The 21,024-nt window shown below is 35.0% G+C and overlaps 1 protein-coding gene across 1 annotated transcript in view; it reads left to right on the forward strand.

The window, feature by feature from the left end:
- The window catches only part of RSBN1L (round spermatid basic protein 1 like), an 89,429-nt gene extending 78,255 nt beyond the window's left edge, over positions 1-11,174 (forward strand). Inside the window, exons 6-8 of the mRNA XM_036246921.1 lie at positions 428-595; positions 9,844-9,952; positions 10,034-11,174. Of these exons, the coding sequence (XP_036102814.1) occupies positions 428-595; positions 9,844-9,952; positions 10,034-10,675 (919 nt within the window). The 3' untranslated portion in view covers positions 10,676-11,174. The remainder of the gene's footprint in view (positions 1-427; positions 596-9,843; positions 9,953-10,033) is intronic.
- The last annotated feature ends 9,850 nt before the right edge of the window (positions 11,175-21,024 follow it).

Below are 21,024 nucleotides of genomic sequence, written 5' to 3' on the forward strand. Positions count from 1 at the left end.
AGGGCACATACCTAGGTTGCAGGTTTGATCTCTGGTAGGGGTGCATACAGGAAGCAATAGATCAGTGTTGCTCTGTCACATCAGTATTTCTCTCTCTTTCTAAAATTCAATAAAAACATCCTTGGGTGAGGATTAAAAACAAACAAAAAAAACCATTCACTTATAAAGGGTGTGTTAAGAAAAGGAGTGGATTATATATGTATTGTTTGTATTTGTTCAACTTAAAAATAGAACTTGGTTTGGGAGCAGATGATTTAAAATGTTCTTTCTCTGAATTATGTGGTTACTAAATGCTTGTTGGCAGTACATCAAGACAAATGTTTGAGGGCAGTTAAGCCTTAACACATAGGCCTATCCACCTCCCCTCTCCCCCTGTCTATATAATATATATATATAAAATATAAATGTAATTTTTTTTTAAAAACAGAACTACCAATGAAATAAAAAACCTGCAGTACCTACCTCGAACTAGTGAGCCCCGTGAGATGCTCTTTGAAGACAGGACAAGAGCTCATGCAGATCATATAGGACAAGGTTTTGAACGACAGACTACAGCTGCTGTTGGAGTGTTGAAGGCTGTGCACTGTGGAGAGTGGTACATATTAACTACTGCTTTTTTAATGAAATGTTTTCTTGGCTTCTACAATTTTCTTGGGAAGTTTCTCAGAAATTTTCCTTACTGTGGGAAGTGGGATGGGGGAGTACTTTCTTTGTATTTGAATATTATAACTGACTGCACTAAAAAAGATTTTCAGTTGCTAGAACCTAGTCTTTTGGGTTTGACTGAAATAATTTCATTTCTAAGTAACTAGAGGTGAAAACAATTATCTAAGGTAACAGAAAAACTAATCTTCATTTGGTGTACTCTATGCCCACTTACAAATGTTCATTTGATTTTTCTCAACTAATCCCAGGCCCATATTTGTCACACAAGGAGGCTTAAGGCTGTCAAATAACATTATCATAGTTATACAGTTAATAAGTAGTAGAGCTGAGACTGACTTCAAATCTGACTCCAGACTCTTGTGTTTTCTCTTTACACTATCCTACTTGCTGTTCCCTGCAAATGTTTGGTATAGTAATTTTTTCCAGCTTCACTTGCAAGTTTCACCTTGAATCTTTTTATAGATTAAAAAAAAATTCTCTTTATATATTTAAGGTATCATTCCATAATTAAGAAAATTTCCATTTATTGATAAAAAAACATAGCAAAGCTATATTGATACTGTAAGATAAGTTTACTCTGTTAGGTTTTTGTTTTCAAACTAAGTACTATTTAGATATGAAACTTAAGTTAAAATATACTATTTTACTTATTAAAGCAATTGAACTAGAAACTAAATATGTAAGAACATTTTCTAAGTAAAAGTCAACTTTTAAATCCTGAAAATATAAAATTTCAATATTGTATAGTTTTCTAAGATATTATAAAAAATATAACTTGTATTTTCTGTGTGAGGAAATTTTATCTTCAAGGGCCACCAATACAAAGTTGACCTTTTGTGAATTTATAATATTTTATAAATAATATGAGTGGGGAAGCCAACATAAACTGACCTTTCTTAACATAAATGAAACTTTATCCATTTCATGTATACAAAGTAGCTAGTACTGAACTAACCCTAAGAGATCTTAAGAAAACAATACTAATAGTTTATAATTCAATAATAATTTATGAATGGTGTTTAGCTTAAATGGTTATTTTCAAATATCTGTGCTTATTTCCATATAGTTTCTGTGCTCTTTCTATAATCTGGTTTAAAACACTAAGTTTATCTCTGAAATAATTACAAACTCCTAGTTCAATTAATGAAATTTCTATTGAATGTTTGATATAAAGGATTTGATAATGGCATCAAGAATTATTGCCCTGGCTGGTTTGGCTCAGCGGTTAGAGCATCGGCCTGCGGTCTGGAAAGACCCAGGTTCGGTTCCCGCTAAGGGCACGTATCTTGGTTGTGTTTGTCCCCGGCCCTGGTTGGGTCGTGCGGGTGGCAGCCACTCGATGTGTCCCTTTCACGTCGATGTTTCTCTCTCTCTCTCCCCCCCTCCCACTCTATCTGAACAAAATATCGAAAAATGTCCTCAGGTGAGGATAAAAAAAAAAAAGAAGAAAAAAAAAAGAATTATTTAGGGCCCTTGCCTGTGTGGCTCAGTTGGTTGAGCATCGTCCCCTGCATCAAAAGGTTGCAGATTCAGTTCCTAGTCATGGCACATGCCCAGGTTACAGGCTTGATCCCCAGTAGAGGGTGTGCAGGAGGCAGCTGATCAGTGTCTCTTTCACATCAATGTTTTTCTCTCTCTCTCCCTTCATCTCTCTTCTAAAATCAATAAAAACATATTTTTTAAAGAATTATTTAGGGTGGCCCTGGCCAGTTTGGCTCAGCGGTTAGAGCGTCGGCCTGCGGTCTGGAGAGACCCGGGTTTGGTTCCCGCTAAGGGCACGTACTTCGGTCGTGCGGGTGGCAGCCACTCGATGTGTCCCTTCACGTCGATGTTTCTCTCTCTCTCTCCCTCCCACTCTATCTGTACAAAAAATGGAAAAATATCCTCGGGTGAGGATTAAAAAAAAAAAAAATCAGAAAAAGAATTATTTAGGGTGAAATCTAATTTAGAGTGTTCAGTAAAGTTAGCTACATACATATTTACACTTTCTTTCAGAGATAAATATTCCTGCTTCATGGCCTTAACACTTTGTTAAAATCTCTTTAAGCTTAAATTATTGTTGGTATGTACTCTCTCCTCCACTATATGTGTGATTTGAGATTAGAGATTGTGTGATGTCCTTCACAGGCCCATCGTAGTTCCCAATAAATATCTATTGAATAAAAGAATACTTTGTGGCTAGCAATTTCATAGTGTAGGGACTACACTACTATACTATTAAGTTAGGTGGCTAGATTTAAGAATATGTTTGAGACAGATTTTATTTTATTATTTTATTTTTTTGTAAGAAGTTTTCATTTTAATTGATTTGTTTAAAGACGTTTGCTAAAAGCAGCTAACCGCTGAGCCAAACCGGACAAGGCTTGACACAGATTTTATTTTATTTTATTTTTTTTTTTTTATCCTCACCCAAGGACACTTTTTCATTTTTTGTTCAGATAGAGCAGGAGGGAGAGAGAGAGAGAGAGAAACATCGATGTGAAAGGGACACGTCAAGTGGCTGCCACCCGCACGACCAACCAGGGCCGGGGACAAACTGCAACCAAGGTACATGCCCTTAGCAGGAACCGAACCCGGGTCTCTCCGGACCGCAGGCCGACGCTCTAACCGCTGAGCCAAACCGGCCAGGGCGGCTTGACACAGATTTTAGAGTGAGATATGAGTTTTCCCACTGTTGTAAAATACAATTTGTTTCTTTTATTAATGCTGCTTTAATCTTTTAATACTAAAGATGGCAAGAAAATAATTTTGTGTTCTTGTGCTATAAGATGGCTTCATGACTCTGATATAAACATGGTTTATGGTCCCTTTATTATTATTCTTTGGTTTTAAATTAAGCTCTACTAAGGAAGTTGATGCTTCTTTTTTTCCCTCAGCATTTGGAATTCTGCTTTTTTTCTCAAGAAGACATTAGGTATTAGAGTACTAAATTCCTGACTTTATCTTAAAGCCAGGCTTAATACCAGTTTGAAATAAAAGACTAGTATTGATTTAGACTTTATAGAAATCTTCAGCTAGACAGGCTTATGAAGTATTGATCAAATTAAATGGCTCTTTAGGTATTATGAAGGATTCATATGCAGGGTGGGGCAAAAGTAGGTTTATAGTTCATGTGGAAAATAATACAATAATTAATAAATAGTAATACAAAAATTATTTTGCATACTCACAACTGTAAACTTATTGTGCCCCTACCCTGTAGATTTATATATTTGAGGTTGCTTCTTTGAAATTCAGTTATTGGAAAAATCAACCATTGAAGTATAATTTATATTGAATAACACACATGCTCATTATAAGTATATAGTTTGATGTGTTTTGACAAATGTATATAGTCATGTTACCACTACCGCAACTAAGATAATAGAACATTTTTTTCCCCTTCATATCCCTTAGCAGTTAATATCTCCCATTCTTACCTCAGCTCTAGACATTCTTGAATCAGGTTTCTTGTCTTCATAGGTTAGTATTGCCTAGTCTAGGATCTTAGGTAAATAGGATCATACATGATGCCTGACTTCTTTCGCTCAGCATGTTTTGAGATTCAATCTACATTGTTACATGTATTAGTAGTTCATTTCTTCTTGTTGCTGAATTGTATATATATTATTATATGGATATATAACAACTGATTTATTCATTCATCTGATGGTAGACTTTGAGTTGTTTCTAGTTTTATGAATAAAGCTGTTGTGAATATTCACTTACAAGCCTTTACATACACATGATTTTATTTTAGTAAATACATAGAAATGGAATTACAGGGTCTTAGAGTAAGACAAAATAATTGTGTACAGAGAAAATTTTAAGTCTACAAAAAGTACTAAAATTAATAAGCAAATTTATCAGTCTTGGGATAACACAATATTAAAAGTCTATTGTATTTCTATGTATTAGCAATAAACATTTGAAAAATGTAGTAGAAAAAACAATGCCACTTACAATAGCATAAAAACCTGACATACTTAGATAAATTTGAAAAATATATGACAGATGCTGAAAACTACAAAACACTACTTAGAAAAATTAAGGACTTACATAAATGGAGCCATGTACCTTGTCTATGGATTGGAAGACTCAATATTATGTCAATTCCTTCCCAAATGATCTATAAATCAACCCAATCATAATTCAAACCCAACACATTTTTCTTATAGAAATACAAAGAACCTCATATAGGAAAAACAGTCTTGGAGTGGTGGGGGAAGGATAATGTTGGAGGATTTACACTACACTGCCTGTCATTTTAAAGCTTACTTTGAAGCAATAGTAATTAATAGAGGGTGGTATTGGTATAAAGATAAACTAAGATTAATGGAACAGAATAGTATCCAGTGCTGATTGATTATTAGTGAAGTTGCCAAGCTAATTCAGTGGGGAAAGGAGTCTTTTCAAGAAATGGTGCTAGAAAAACAGGGCATCCATACACAAAAACAAAAATGAAAAACAATGAACTTGATTCTTATGTCACACCATACAAAAATATTAAAATGGATCATAGAACTAAATGTAACTATTAAAGCTATAAAACTTGTAGAATAAAACATTGGAGGAAATTTTACATTAAGTAAAAGTTTCATGAATCATAAGAAAAAATGATATAATTAAGATAATGAGCCCTGGCTGATGTGGCTCAGTGTTTAGAGCTTTGGCCTAACCACCTAAGGGGCTCAGGTTTGATTCCTAGTCAAGGGCACGTTGCCATATCTGGGTTGCAGGTTTGATCCTGGCCCCAACAGGGGTGTGTGCAGGAGGCAACCAATTGATGTTTTTCACACTATGTTTCTTTCTTCCTTCCCCTTCCTTCCCTCCCTCCCTCCCTCCCTCCCTCCCTCCCTGCCACTCTCCCTGAAAAAATCAATGGAAAAAATATCCTCAGGTGAGGTGAGGATTAATAAAACAAAACAAAAAAGCTAATGAAAAGTGGGTTGCAGACTGGGAGAAAATATTTGAGGTGGGTGTGTGTGCATATTTGTGAATGACATACCTAAATATATAAAGCACTCTTAACAATTCAAGAATAAGGAAACAACCCTGGCTAGTGTGGCTCAGTTAGTTGGGCATCATCCCGTGATTCAGTTTTGGGTCAGGGCACATGCCCAGGTTGTGGGGCATGTAGAGGCAGCTGATGGATGGTTCCCTCCCATATCGATGTTTCTCTCTATCTCTCTCTTGTATCTTCCTCTCTCTTTAAAAATCGATAACAATATATATTTTTTAAAAGTATAGCAGAGTGGCAAACATTGAAAAAAAGTAAGACAACAAAGAATCCAATTAAAATTGGGCAAATATTTGAACATACATTTTTAAAAAGATGCACAGATGCTCTTTATTTATTCTTTTTGAGGAAAAAACTTGTTCTTCTTATATAAATATTGAAAACTAAGTTTCTGAGCACCACTTCAGCTCTATTCTACAAATGTTGACTTTAAAAGTTGTTCCGTATAATTGTACCATAAGAAAATTGTAGATTAAAACTACAGTGAGATAGCACTACATACCCACTAAAATTGCTAATAATAATTTTTTATTTTATTAAAAAATTTTTTTTTATTGATTTTAGAGAGAGAGGAAGGGAGAGGGAGAGATAGAAACATCGATGAGAGAGAACATCAATTGGCCGCCTCCTGCATTCCCCCCACTGGGGATCAGGCCCATAACCTGGGCATGTGCCCTGACCTGGAATCGAACCGGCGACCTCTTGGTGTATGGGATTACACTCAACCAACTGAGCCACACTGGCCAGGGCAATTTTGGCAGTTTCTTATAAAATCAAACATATACTTACATCAAAGATCCTGTAATTCCATTTCTGTTTCTGGGATTAAAAACCTCTTTTGGGCCCAGTCAGTGTGGCTCAGTGGTGAGCATCAACCCATGCACCAAGAGGTCGCCAGTTTGATTCCTGGTCAGGGCACATGCCCAGGTTGTGGGCCTGGTCCCAAGTGGGGGCATGTGAGGGGCATGCAGGAGGCGGTCGATTGTTGTTCTTTCATCGATGATTCTGTCTCTTTCTTCTCCCTTCCTCTCTCTCTAAAATCAATAAAGAAAAAAATATTTTTAAAAACTTCTCTTGGTTATTTTGTATTATCATACATACTTGTATATGGTTATATACATATATGACAATATGGAATAACCAAGAGCAGGTATGTGTGTATATCTGATATATACCTAGTTCTAGACATAATTATATATGGTATATTATATATATACATCTGATAATATTTACGATAATACACTAAATAGTGCTGGATTCAACATGCTAATATTGTTAATGATTTTTATATTTATATTAATGTCGTGCCAGAATTCATTAATTTTATTGATCTTTTCCATGAATCAGCCATTTATTTCATTGATTTTTTTTCTATCTTATTTTCTATTTTATTGTTTCTGGTCTTTATTTTTTTCTTTTAAGAAAGAACTTGCTCTTCTCTTTCTAGCTTAAGTTAGAAGCTTAGATTATTGATTTGAGACTTTTTCTAATGTAGGTATTTAAAAGTAAAATTTAAGCACTATGTTAGCTATATTCCACATATGTTGATCTTGAGTTTTCATTATTACACAGTTCAGAATTTTAAACATTTTCTGGTGTCTTTTAAAAAATACTGTGGATTATTGAGAAGAAGAATGCTGTTTACTTTTCAATATTTGAAAACTTCTTTCCAGATATTTTGGGGGCGTTGTTGTTGATTTTCAGTTTAATTCCCTTGTGGCCGGAGAACATATTCTGTATAATTTGTCTTTATTTACTGGGGTTTGTTTTATGGACTATCTTGATGAATGTTCTGTCTGCTGTTGGGGTATAGTGCTCTATTAATGGCAATTAAGTCAACCTTGTTGACAATGTGGTGCAAGTCTTCTGTATTCTTACTTACTTTGTCTTGTTATTAATCTCCAACTGTAACTTCGGATGTGATTGCTTCCCCTTTCAGCTTTGCTAGGGTTTTTTTGTTTTGTTTTTTCTGCATGTATTTTTCTTTGGTAATGGCTTTATTGAGGTATAATTCACATAACATACACTTCACCCATTTAAAGTATATATAATTCAGTGGATTTGAGTATATTCACAGAATTGTGCAACTATCACCACAATTACTTTATTACCTCAAAAAGAAATATACCTTGTTTATGGATTGGACTTTTTGGCTATTACATCTTCTTCAACTCTTAGGCAACCATTAATCTGCTTTCTTCTCTATTTCTTATCATTAGTGTTTGCATGTTATATCTTTGTCCATTCTTTGTCTTTTCACCTGTGTGTCTGTATTATTTTATGTAGATACCACATATCTTGTTTTTAAAAATTCAGTGATAAACTGCTTTTATTTTATTTCATTTTATTTTTTTTCCTCACCCGAGGACATTTTTCCATTTTTTGTTCAGATGGAGCGGGAGGGAGAGAGAGGAACAGAGAGAGAGAGAAACATCGATGTGAAGGGATACATCGAGTGGCTGCCACCCACACGACCAACCAGGGCCGGGGACAAACTGCAACCGAGGTACGTGCCCTTAGCGGGAACCGAACCCGGGTCTCTCGGGACCGCAGGCCGACACTCTAACCGCTGAGCCAAACCGGCCAGGGCATAAACTGCCTTTTAATTGGAGTATTTAGATCATCAGTAATTTTGGATTTAAATTTACCATCTTTTCCCCATTTGCTTCTTGATTTTTATTCTTTCCCCTCTTTCCTATCTTTTATAGCATTCCGTTATACCTTCACTATTTGCTTATTAGTGGTTGCTCTAAAATGATCACAATCTAGCTTCAAATATATATCTCTCTATGTCATGTGTTAAGAACCTTTCAATAGCATACTGCCATTTATCCTCCCTCCCCCATTTCTGGACTGTGTGCTAATTATTGTCATACATTTGTACTTTACATATGCTATAACCTCCCCCACCCCCGCCTCAATATGCTACTTTAGCTATAAGGAAGTATTTCCAAAGGGATTGTAAAAGTGAGAATAAAATACCCCCATATTTACTATTTCTTGTGCTCTACATACCTTTGAATAGATCTACATTTTCATCTAAGTATCATTTTCCTTCAGTCTGAAAAAAGTCCTTTAACATTTTTGTGCTGGTCTTCTGGTGATAGATTCTCTCATCTTTTGTTTGTCTGAAAATGTTTTTATTTCTCATTTTTAGAAGGTATGTTTGGTAGATACAGAATTCTAGATTGACTTTTTCTTCTAATATTTTAAAAATAATTGGTTCTCTTCTGGCTTGCATTGTTTTTGAGGAGAAGCCTGCAATCAATCATCTTTATCCTTCTTTTTCTGTATATGCATGTGTTTTAGATTTTCTCATAAAAAAATTGTTTATGACTTGCCTTGGAATGACTTTTTTTGTATTTAGTTGCTTAGAATTTTATCCCCAAATCTGTTTTTTGTTTTTAGCATTTTCTATAAAAGTATATTTGTATATTCCTAATTAATTGAAGAACTTGGATATTTTTTCAAAGGATTATATTTAAAGATAAGCAAACAGAGTGGTAATAGTTTATTTTATTAGTACTTTTTAAATGAATATTTCTTAATTTATTAAGGGTTATTTAGGGGCTTTAGGTGTCATTGTAATTATATATGTCTTTATTGAAAGTACTCCCTTTTCCCATATTTAACTCTAATTTTTATATAATATTTTCTTTTTTATTTTTTAATATGTTTTTATTGATTTTTTTTTTTTTTAAGTTGGGGGAAGGGAAAGGGAGAGAGACAAAAGCATCGATGTGAGAGAGAAACCTAGATTGGCTGCTTCCTGCATGCCCTTATACTGGGCATGTTGCCCTGACCACAAATTGCACCATAACCCCCTAGTGCACGGGGATGACACTCAAGCCACACTGGCTGGACATATATAGTATTTTCACTTGAAGACAAAATACTTAGGTTTTTGACTTGCATAATTAACCATTTCAAATTGTTTTAAGTTTTCAAAATATGGTTACACATAGCTATAATACAATGAAGTGAATTTTTTATGTTGAAACTCATGGCATTATCCTTTTGTTTAAATTATGTCAAATGGTCTGCTAATTATAATTTAACTCTACTTCTAAGGCATTACTTTGGTTTTGACTGTAAACTATTTTTACTTTTAAATTAATAAGGACTTAACAGAGTGAAATATTAATGGCAGATTTTTCCTTATGTCTTCCTTTTTTAAGGCTTGATCAACCCCGAATAACCAAAGATGTCATTTGTTTTCATGCTGAAGATTTCTTAGAAGTAGTTCAACGAATGCAGTTAGATTTACATGAACCTCCACTGTCCCAGGTATATTTTAAACCATTACTGTCTTCAGTTTAATTTTTATTGTGAAAAAGATTTATTAGTATTCCTTATTTCTTTTTTTAGTGTGTCCAGTGGGTCGATGATGCAAAACTTAATCAACTGAGAAGGGAAGGCATTCGCTATGCCAGGATTCAGCTGTATGATAATGACATTTATTTTATTCCAAGGAATGTTGTTCATCAGTTCAAGACAGTTTCAGCTGTATGCAGTTTAGCGTGGCACATTCGGCTCAAGTTATATCACTCAGAGGAGGACACTGCTCAGAATACAGCTACTAATGAAACAGGCACATCACCAGATTCCACATCATCAGTTCTTGGACCTCACACTGACAACATGAATTGTGCTATAAGCAAAACCTCTTTGGAGTCTATTTTTTCAGACAAACTTCATTCTAAATATGAAGTACAACAGATTAAACATGAACCTGTTGCATCTGTAAGAATCAGTGAAGAACCTGTGAATGTTTATGTTTCTGAAAAGACTAGAGCACCGAATAATATGGATGGCAAGAATGTTAAAGCAAAATTGGATCATGTTCAATTTACAGAATTTAAGATTGATGTGGACTCCAAATTTGAAAATAGCAACAAAGATTTAAAGGAGGAATTATGTCCTGAAAGTCTCTTAAGTCTGGTTGATACAAGGCAACATAGTTCAGTACATTCAAATCAAGATAGAAAAGATGATGATGTTTTGTGCTAAATATGTACATACCATTTAAAATCCTTTTTTTGGCGGGAAAAAAATTTTTAATAATGTAATAAAGATTCATGAATTATAAAAAGCAAGCCAAGGACTTGCTCCCAAGTCTGTTACAAAATATAGTTTATGTAGCTTTGTAACATTCCTCAGTGCCTGTCCATAACTGTGAAGTATCAAAGCACTTAAGGCCAGATGCACTGTAAACATTGCAGGTTTAAACAAATGGAGTCTTTAAAATGTCATTTGAGTTGGAGTTGTAGGTTTTAGAATAGAGCTGACATTAACATATATATCTATATATTTTGTAATATGAGCCAGAATTCTCTTTCAACAACTTAAGGCTTTTCCATAGAGCTTATTTATATCAATTTTTTTTTCATTTTAAATGTGTCAGCACTGTAGTGTAAATAGCTTAAAATTTTTTTAGTATGATTTATATTGAAATGTGAGTCACTTAATAAAGGTTCATAATAAATATGTTTTCTGTTGGGTGTGCAAACGACAAACTGACAATTCAGTTAAATCATTTATTAGATTTATTATGTGTCTGCTGGTGTATTCAATTAAAGTGGTAAAGGAATACAAATGTACATACTCAAATCTAGTGAATATTTAAATTCCCCACATTGTGCAAGCATTTTAAAAATCAAGATTTAGTTATGGAAGCATATTTATATGTGTGTGTATGTATGGGAATATATATGTATATCATATTTTACATAACTTCTTAAATTGCTAAATAAGATGAATATGTGAAAATTCCTAGCCCTGTTCCCTGGAATACATTTTTAAATATTTATATTTAACATTAAGAAAGCAGTTTAGGTAATAGAAATAATTTTGTAAAGTTGGGCAAAACAAGGTCTGTTAGTAATTATCTAACCCTTCTGATTAATGAAGTTTTGTTGCCAGATTACATAGCCCTAACATAAATTTTCTTTGTAGTGTACGGAATGATAAGAAGTTGAGAAAATTTTTTTATTAATAGGCATCTTTGCTATACTTAATAGCAGCTGAGTAAAAAATATTTATAGAAAGTATAATTGTGAGCATTTTAAGTCCTTTTACATTTTTTTTGAAGAACAGAAGAAAATATGGCAAGTATAAAATCTTAAAATAAGGATGACTCATACAGAGATGTAGCTAACAAATGTGTTATCCCTTTCTAAGGATCCCTCTGCCTACCCTAGCAAAGTAAATAACTTAGAGTACCGTTAATCCTTGAATAATGTAGATTTGAATTACACAGGTCAGTTGGAAAAAATCTGTGTGTAAGTGGACCCATGCAGTTCAAACTCTTGTTCAAGGGTCAACTGTACTTCTTTTTCAAAAGAAGTTCTAGAAAGTAAAATTGGGGTAGGAAACAAGATTGCCAGTACCTAGCTAAATATGATTAAAACAAATATCTTCAATGACTGACTTCAGCACTGTTTCAAACTGCTTCCACTACTGTAATTAAAAATCAAACAAATGTTTTTAAATGTATGCTTTGACATAAGCAATTCTGCTCATTGCAAGTCTATTTTACTTGTCTTTGTTATTTTTCTAGGCTTATGCTTTGGTTGGTAACTTTCAACTGGGATTCCTTGTGCTGCCATTTAGGCTAGAGTTGCTATTCCCATTTCATTGGTTTCTGCTCCAGCCTCATTTGTGGTACCCATAAAATTGCTTATCTTGCTGGTTCGGAAAAAGCCACTTAGAAAGAGGCATTTCATCAGAAAAAAATAAACTCTAGCATGATGTCATTTTTGGCCCCCAGTTTAAAAGGGTAGGCAAATATCGTTGGAAATCTAAGTGGTTTGTAGGAAATCAATATATTTGCAACATAGGAATATTCATGGAATAAGGAAGGTATAAATCATGATAATGTAAATAGGGACTTTCTTTTATATCTTACTGTCTTATCCTACTCCTCACTTTAATCTTCTCTTTAAAGCTAAATTTATGTATTTGCATCTGCCATTTTGGGAGACAAGAGTTAATAACAAACCAGTATTGAGAAATAGTAGGGGATGTTTTTCTAGTTTTTCTTTTTTAATTGAAGGGTAATACATTTTAAAAGATTTGTTTTAGTTCCAATTTTCCAGTAGCATACACATAGATACATAAGAGCGTACTGTAATAAAATGTCTTTAGAGTATACCTCCAAAATATATGAGCCTTAATTAAACTTATAAGTTAAAGATATATCTAACACAACAATAGCAGGTACTTATAGGTATTATTCCCTATATAACCTAAAGTCAAATCTTTCCAACTTTTGAAAATTTGTTTTGTAAAATGCATACATTTTTGTAGATGTGAAATATAAATCAGTGGGTTCAGATTTCAAGAGATAGCCTGGTCATATTGAATAATGCTTACTGTTTCTTGTCTTACAGGTTATAATTTTAAAATCCTCTTCAGATGCAATCTGAGAACTTTCTGACTACCTTTGTTACACACAAATAATTTCTATTTCAATATTGCATTATATTAATGGTTTCCTAGTTAGTACATTCCAGTTCTTTATCTGAACATACATTTTTTTGCTATTATTTTTAATTTCTTGGACCGAAAAATAAAGCACTTAAGATACAGTTTCTATATGATCTTATATAGAATAAACAGTTGTTATATAAATTATTAAATTAATACACAGACCGTTACAAAAAACTAAGGTACCTTGGTGGTACTTTACTTTTGTTCATACCCTTTTAACTATCTTATAAATATTCCATACTCAGGTTAGTTGTTTAGGTTGCAAAAGAATTAAGCGTTTGTGATAATTAGTTGAAAACTTTACAAAAGCCATATTCATTATCTTTCTTGTCAACAAGACTGTTGACCTTCAGTAAAGATTAGGTTAATCTAGCACAACATTCTCTGTGTGTGTGTGTGTGTGTAAGATTATTGGAAATAATTATGTTTGTTTCCACATATTCATTTTTAATCTGTTCTATAACTTTGGGGGGGCAGTCTTGGAAGGTAGGAAAGATTTTATTTCTTGGATTGTCTTCAAGGTATTTCATTAGTGTTCCTGAGTGTAAAACATTTTTTTCTCAAACACACATAGCAGTTGAGATCATTTTTGTAAATAAGAGGTTAGCACTATTTTGATAAATTGCACTCAGTTATTTTTTTTTTTTTGACAAGTTTATTGTCGTGTAAATGAAGTATTTCAATATTCATTTTACATTTAGCAAAGGTGCAAGATTTGTTTTTGGAGTTTGAGAGGAATTTTCCTTTTCTTCCACCTTTCAATAAATACTAACATTGAAAACCATAATCTTTTTTCCTTTGTTTTGTAATTTTCCTTTTTTTACATTTGACATTTATTTTCATCTCGTCGTCTAAAAGTTTGTTTCTCTGTCTTCAACAGAAGCCATAAAGTCTTGAAAGTGATTCCAATAACAAAAGTCCTTTTTTCCTCTTAACTGATTATCATAAATTGACTTATGCTAACAGAAAATATTGAGGATTACTTTAAACAAGTTTGCTAAACTACTTAGGTATGGGTGCTGGGATGGCATGGTAAATTAATCATCTTCCTTCTCTCTAGACATGACTATTTCAATCTCGGGAGGAGGACAAAAGTCCCATTGTTCTCAAAATACTTTGTTAAAAAGTGACAAGAAGGATTTTAGGTCTTCAGAGTAGTAGAATAGTTCTACTTAATCTTCTACCTGATATAATTACATTGATATATAAACAAAATTTTACTGGTTTTAGAATGTATTGTCTATTTCATGAAAGAGTTATATTTGGTATGTTTGGCAGTGACAGTGTAACTCAGATAATTAAGAGGACAGCTCAGGAAAGGTATAGATCCCTTTCTCTGTCCTGGGTTTTCTGTTCAGGTCTTCCTGTAACCCACGACATATTGCAGGTAGAAATGATCACTGTTTAGAATGTCAAGTCCAAGGAGCCTAAAAGCAGAGATAGCTTTCCTTTTTTAGTGTATGACATTGTATGTCATATATATTGGGAGAGCAGGGAAAGGAGAGGAAAGTATCTTGCATTTCAGTTATCTTCCCTTCCAGGACTTAGACCCAATCAAGGAATGTGAATGAGCTGAGGACAAAATACGTAGAAACAATTTATGTTAACTAGAAATTAAAAATAAAATGTACTAGTTGTGTGTTTTATTACTATTATCTGCCTTCCAAAAACACTATTAAAATATGACACGTTCTGTACCTTTTTTTAGAATTTATGCATCCAAGTTTTAAAAATGTTGCCTTTTACACTTTTCTATAAAGTTCATTGCTGTCGTACTACTGAACTACCGAGCATGCAGACTCAGAGTCAAATCAGTATTATTGCAAATATTTTGAGTAATATGGTGTTTGTAATTTTATTTGGACATACAGTTTTATCTCCCCCTTAAGTTTCTTCTTTTCTTGAAATTTTGTTTTTGTTTTTAACTGAGTCAGATTTTTATATGAAAAATTTCAGGTCGGTCTTTTTTTTTACAAAAAAAACCCTTCTCGCCCTGGCTGGAGTGGCTCAGTTGGTTGAGTATCATTTCATGTACCAAGAGGTCGCTAGTTCAAATCCCGGTTAGGGCACATGCCCAGGCTGCCAGCTCGATCTCCAGTGGGTGTGCAGGAGGCAGCTGACCAGTGTATCTCTCACATCAATGTTTCTATTTCTCTCTTCCTTTCTCTCTAAAAAAATCAATAAAAACATTTATTTTATCCTCACCCGAGGACACTTTTGCATTTATCTTCAGATAGAGGGGGAGGGAGAGAGTGGGGAAGAGAGAGAGAAACATTGATGTGAGAGAGACACATTGACTGGTTGCCACCCACATGACCCCAGCTGGGATGGGCACAAACTGCAACCGAGGTACATGCCCTTAGCTGGAACCGAATCCAGGACTCTCTGGTCCACAGGCTGACGCTCTAACCGCTGAGCCAAACCGGCCAGGGCAATAAAAACATTTAAAAAATAAAATAAACCTCTTGAGTTTGGCTTTTGTTTATGCTCTTGTTCCATCTCTATTCCTGATAAGTTTTTGAAAATCTGTCTGCCTTCACTTCCTCATCTCACTACAATTTCATTTTGATCCTCAGATTTCTAATCATTCAGCTAAAATAGTTCTCAAAGGCCACCATTTGCCAAATCCAGCGGCTGCATGTAAAAAAAAAAATTACTGATTTTTTAGAGAGAGAAATATAGATGTGAGAGAGAAACATCGATCAGCTTCCTCCTGCACGCCCCCGACTGAGGATTGAGCCCGCAACCCAGGATGTGCCCTGACTGGGAATTGAACCGGGATCTCTCAGTCAGTCCATGGGGCCATCCTCAATCCACTGAGCCACGCCAGCCAGGCTGGTTGCATTTTTAAAAAATACATTTTTTATTGATTTTTTTTTTTTTTAGAGAGAGAGAGGAAGGGTAGAGGGAGAGAGAAACATTGATGAGAGAGAGAAACATTGACGAGAGAGAAACATGATCAGTTGCCTCCCAAACACACCCTGATGGGACTGAACTGGAAACCTGGGTATGAATGTGCCCTGACTGGGAATTGAATAGGTGGCCTTTTGGTGCACGGGATGACATCCAACCAATAGCCGTATCAGCTAGGGCCAGTGGCTGCATTTCTTAATTCTTCTGTTTAACCCTTTCGGCACTTATCAATCATTTACTCCTTAAAATACTGGATGACCCATCTGTTCTGTTTTTGTTTTTCTGTTTCTTTGGATGGCATCTTTTGCCTCTCCACCACTATTTAACAGAGTCCCCATGGTTGTTTCCTTTAGTTCTCTACCCTGCCTGAGTCCCTGAACTGTCTTCATAATCCCATGACTTTAATCAGCCTTGGTTCTCATTTAAGTTGTAACTATCCTTGTAATCAAATCCAAACTCTCCTCTCTTGCCCCCAAGCATTAGCTGTTCCTTTTTCTACTAATTTGGTTATTGGCAATCCCTCTCTCTACACAATCATCTCATAGTAATATGATTTCCTCTATCTTTTCCTCTGTGTACAGTGTATCATGAGATTTTCTTGAGTTAACCCCAGAAATGTTTATAATTTGTCTATTCTTGTTATAGATGTTCATCTCACCTGGACTTTTAAGGTTGCCTAAAGTGTTCTAGGCTGCCTGTAGTCTTCAGTCCTACCCCCATTCCAATCCATTTCTTTAAAAAAATACATAGTTGACATATATTAGTTCAGGTGTACAACACAGTGATTTAACATTTATATACATTACAAATATTAGCACAGTAAGTCTAGTAACCATCTGTCACCTCAATCCATTCTTTATGTTACCACTAGATTGACCTTCTTAAAACAGATGATTGTTACTGTTCTGCTTAGAAATGCTCCATGGCTCCTTTCCTGAAGAATAAAGGCCAAACGCTCAGCATAGCACCGAAGAGCCTTCATGATAATCGCTCTTCCTTTCCAGCTTCATCTATTACAATCCATATAATGCACCTAATTTTCAGATTGCAACACTTGCCATTCCCTTTGTATACTTTTAAAATTATTTGCCTTTTCTGGGGGAAATCTCTGCCTGGAATACAACATAGTGAAATCTTCGCTTTTCAAAATTCCAGTTGAACCTCATCCCTCTGTGTCTTTTACTGATCTCATCTCAACTATCCCCCCAACCCTACAGTTGGTATAGAACCAATTCTTTCCTCTGCTTATGTCTCTGTTCACATCATTTAGCATATATATTAGTTAAGTACATGTTGGGCTCTAGCTAAACCATAAACTAGACTTACGAATTTTTTTATCCCTTTGTATTCCCGAACCTAATATGTAGTATTCTTGGTGTTTAATAAACATTTCAAGGAAAAAAAATTAAACCTTAATTATATTGGGGGTGAGAAAAACAAATTATGTAGGTTTCTATAACTTCAAAAGTCCCTCTCTGACATTAATTCATAATGTAATTCTAGAATTGTAACAGAAGGAAAAGTGGAGAAAATTAGATCAGCAGATACTATAAAGAAGCCAAATTTCTATTTTGTACTTACTGCAGACTTATGAGTAAAGTTTTAGATGATAGCTATTTGCTATCTAGTTCTATTGAGCTGTGTGGAGACAGGAAATACTGTACTAACAGTTAAACCTATAAAATTTGTCCAACTTTTGTTCCTTCCACTAGAGAAAACACTGAAAATTATTACAAATTAAGGATTAAAATGTAATTATATCTAAAATGATTAAATGGCAAATAGGTAAGAAGCACTTGAACATCTCATAACCAGAAGCAGAATTTATTCCTGAGTCTTACTTGGCAAGATAAAATCTGGTTATCTGGTTAACAGGTATTCTGCATAAGCTTGTGTGGTTCAACATACAGATGTAAGTGAACACAAGTTGAAAATATTGAAGCAAGATAACATGCAGTAGTTGTTTTAGTCTACAACAGTGGTTCTCAACCTGTGAGTTGCAACCCCTTTGGGGGTCGAATGACCCTTTCACAGGGGTTGCCTAAGACCATTGGAAAACATGTACAGTGATACCTCGGTTCTCGAACATAATTCGTTCCAGGAGGACGGTCGAGAACCAAATTGTTCGAGAACCGAAGCAATGAAACCCAATAGGAAATAATGGAAACTGGATTAATTCGTTCCAAGCCCCAGAAAATGCCTATTTACTGGCCTAATTTGTATATAATATGTAGAAAAACATAAGTCTCAACAAGAAATAAAAGTGTACAGTATGTCTAAGGGTTAAATTCAGTGTAAAGCGTGACTCTCTCCACAAAGCGTGACTCTCTCTCTGCACTCACACTGATGACGCAAGCAAGGCGCGCTGGGCCGAATGAACGCCATTCGGCTCAACTCGGCTCATCTCGGAAGCTCGAGTTCCAAATATTTGTTCGGATTCCAAGACAAAAGTTTCTCGAATCTCCTGATCGAATACCGATTTGGTCGAAATCCGAGGCGTTCGAGAACCGAGGTATCACTGTATTTCCGGTGGCGATTCATAACAGTAGCAAAATTACAGTTATGAAGTAGCAATGAAAATAATTTTATGGTTGGGGGTCACCACAACATGAGGAAATGTATTAAAGGGTTGCAGCATTAGGAAGGTTGAGAACCACTGGTTTACAGTATCCTATTGCAGGACTGGGACAAGGATATAAAAGGTGGCACGTTTTCACAGACATCCTTCTGTAAATTCACTGGGATATTATGGTGAGGGCATTTATAGCAATACAGCTGTGGGTCATTAAAAGGGATTAATACACTTGTATAATGTTAAGAAATTACTTCACTTAGTCTGTCATGTAAAGTGGGAGTAATATTCTGTTAATTGGTGGTGAAAATTAAATGACATAACATGACAAGTGCTTACTTAGCCCATTGCTTGGCATATGATAAACACTACAAATGCTAGCTTCTGACCTTGGAATTAACATAGTAAAAAGAATAGACAGCTGTGTGCTGGGTCACCCTGATTACTTCACATCTTCCTTACTGTCTCTTCTATGTGTTCTCTCAAATTCAGGGCAGAGGATGGATAGGCATCTGGGAAGATAAATTTTCATCAAGGGTATGGTGGAGGTAGGTAGACATCAAAAACAAACTTTGCCTGGCCAGTGTGGCTCAGTGGTTGAGCGTCAACCCATGCACCCTTCCCCGGTGAGGGCACATCCCCAGGTTGTGGGCCAAATCCCCAGTGGGGGGCATGCAGGAGGTGGCCAATTGATATTCTCTTTCATTGATGTTTCTATCTCTCCATCTCCCTTTCTCTCTCTCTCTAATATCAATAAAGAAAAAATAATAAAAAAAACAAACAAACTTCTTCCTACTTCTTTATTTGGCCAGGGCTGAAAAGACAAAATCATGTCTTGTCAGATTGCCTTTTCCTGATATAAGTGAATTATAAATTTGTAAGATGATAGTGGAAGTAAATTTGCTTTGTGGTATAAGATTACCAGTATGATTTAGCAGACTGGTAATCTTATACCACAAAGCAAATTTACTACCACTATCATTATACACTACAAATTTGTAATACAGGGCAAACAAAAAGAACAAAACAGTCCTGGCTGGATTGGCTCAACGGTTAGAGCCTCGGCCCGTGAACCAGACAGTCCCGGGTTCAATTTACACTAAGTGCATGTACCTCAGTTGCAGTTTGTCCCCAGCCCCAGTTGGGGTCGTGTGGGTGGCAACCAGATGATGTGTGTCTCTCACATTGATGTTCCTCTCTCTCTCTTCCTCTCTCTCTCTCCGTCCCACTCTATCTGAAGATAAATGCAAAAATGTCCTCAGGTGAGGATCAAAAAAAAAAGAGAACAAAACAGTGTGTTAGGTAGATCTCTCTCATAAAAGCATTTAATCAAGTGTTATCTTTAGCATTTGAAACCTATTTGTGGAAATAGCATTTGGAGTTAAGCATCTCCATTTATCAATGACCATGGGGCTGATTTAATGATCTGTACTTTAGTTTCTCCATCATTGTAATGAGGTATTTTTTTTCCTTTGGTTCTAACATTCTGTAATTCCTGTTTACTTTCACTTTCTATCATGAATCATAGGGATAACAATAATACTTTGAGGAAGAGTGTTTTTGTTGTTATTTTTTAGAGGGAGGGAGATAGAAACATTGATCAGTTGCTTCCTGTACGATCCCTGACGGAGGGGGGGGGGGGTCAAACCCACAAACTGGGTATGTGCCCTGACAAGGAATTGAACTTTGGTGTATGCGACCAATCAACTGGGCAGGAAACTCCTTTGGTAATTTGTGTCTTGTTCTGTAGTATAATACTAAAAGGACTCTGATTTGTAAGGTTAATAACTTAAAGTTATAGAAAGCTTTAGCTCTCTATTTACTAAATATCTGTTTAGCTCTGCATTTGATATTTTCTAGTTTTTATAGTTCCAAAACTTATAAAATGTTATTTGTTCACAAGTTGCTTTTACTCAGAATTTTAGACAACTCTTTTTGCCCAAACCAGATTAATTTATTTCTGGTCCATGCTGACCTGCAAAATAATGGCTTCACTAAGAACCTCTCATTTTTCAAGTTTTTCTTAAGGCAGAATGTTAGTTACTTTTATAAACACCATTAAAAAACATCTATGTCTTATAAAGGAAGTATCCTATAACTAAAAACAAATGTAGGAAGGTATTTTTCTGCAATTCTAATTGTTTATGTATTATTCCATTACTTTTGCTTTTTCCACCTGTGAGCATAATTCCTATCTTTTGTCTTTCATTATTTAATGTTTTAAATATATTTCAGCTACTGGCACAGGAACTTAAGGTGCTTAGAATTTCCTAAGTGTAAGTGTGATAAAGGTGTCTTTTGAGCTTATGTAAATGAGGTGACTTAGAAAGCTCCTAGGTAACCTAAGGATGGGGGCTGGTTGCTGGGGAACCAACCCTGTAAT

This window comes from Molossus molossus, unplaced genomic scaffold, assembly GCF_014108415.1.
Source record: "Molossus molossus isolate mMolMol1 unplaced genomic scaffold, mMolMol1.p scaffold_m16_p_7, whole genome shotgun sequence".
NCBI lineage: Eukaryota > Metazoa > Chordata > Mammalia > Chiroptera > Molossidae > Molossus > Molossus molossus.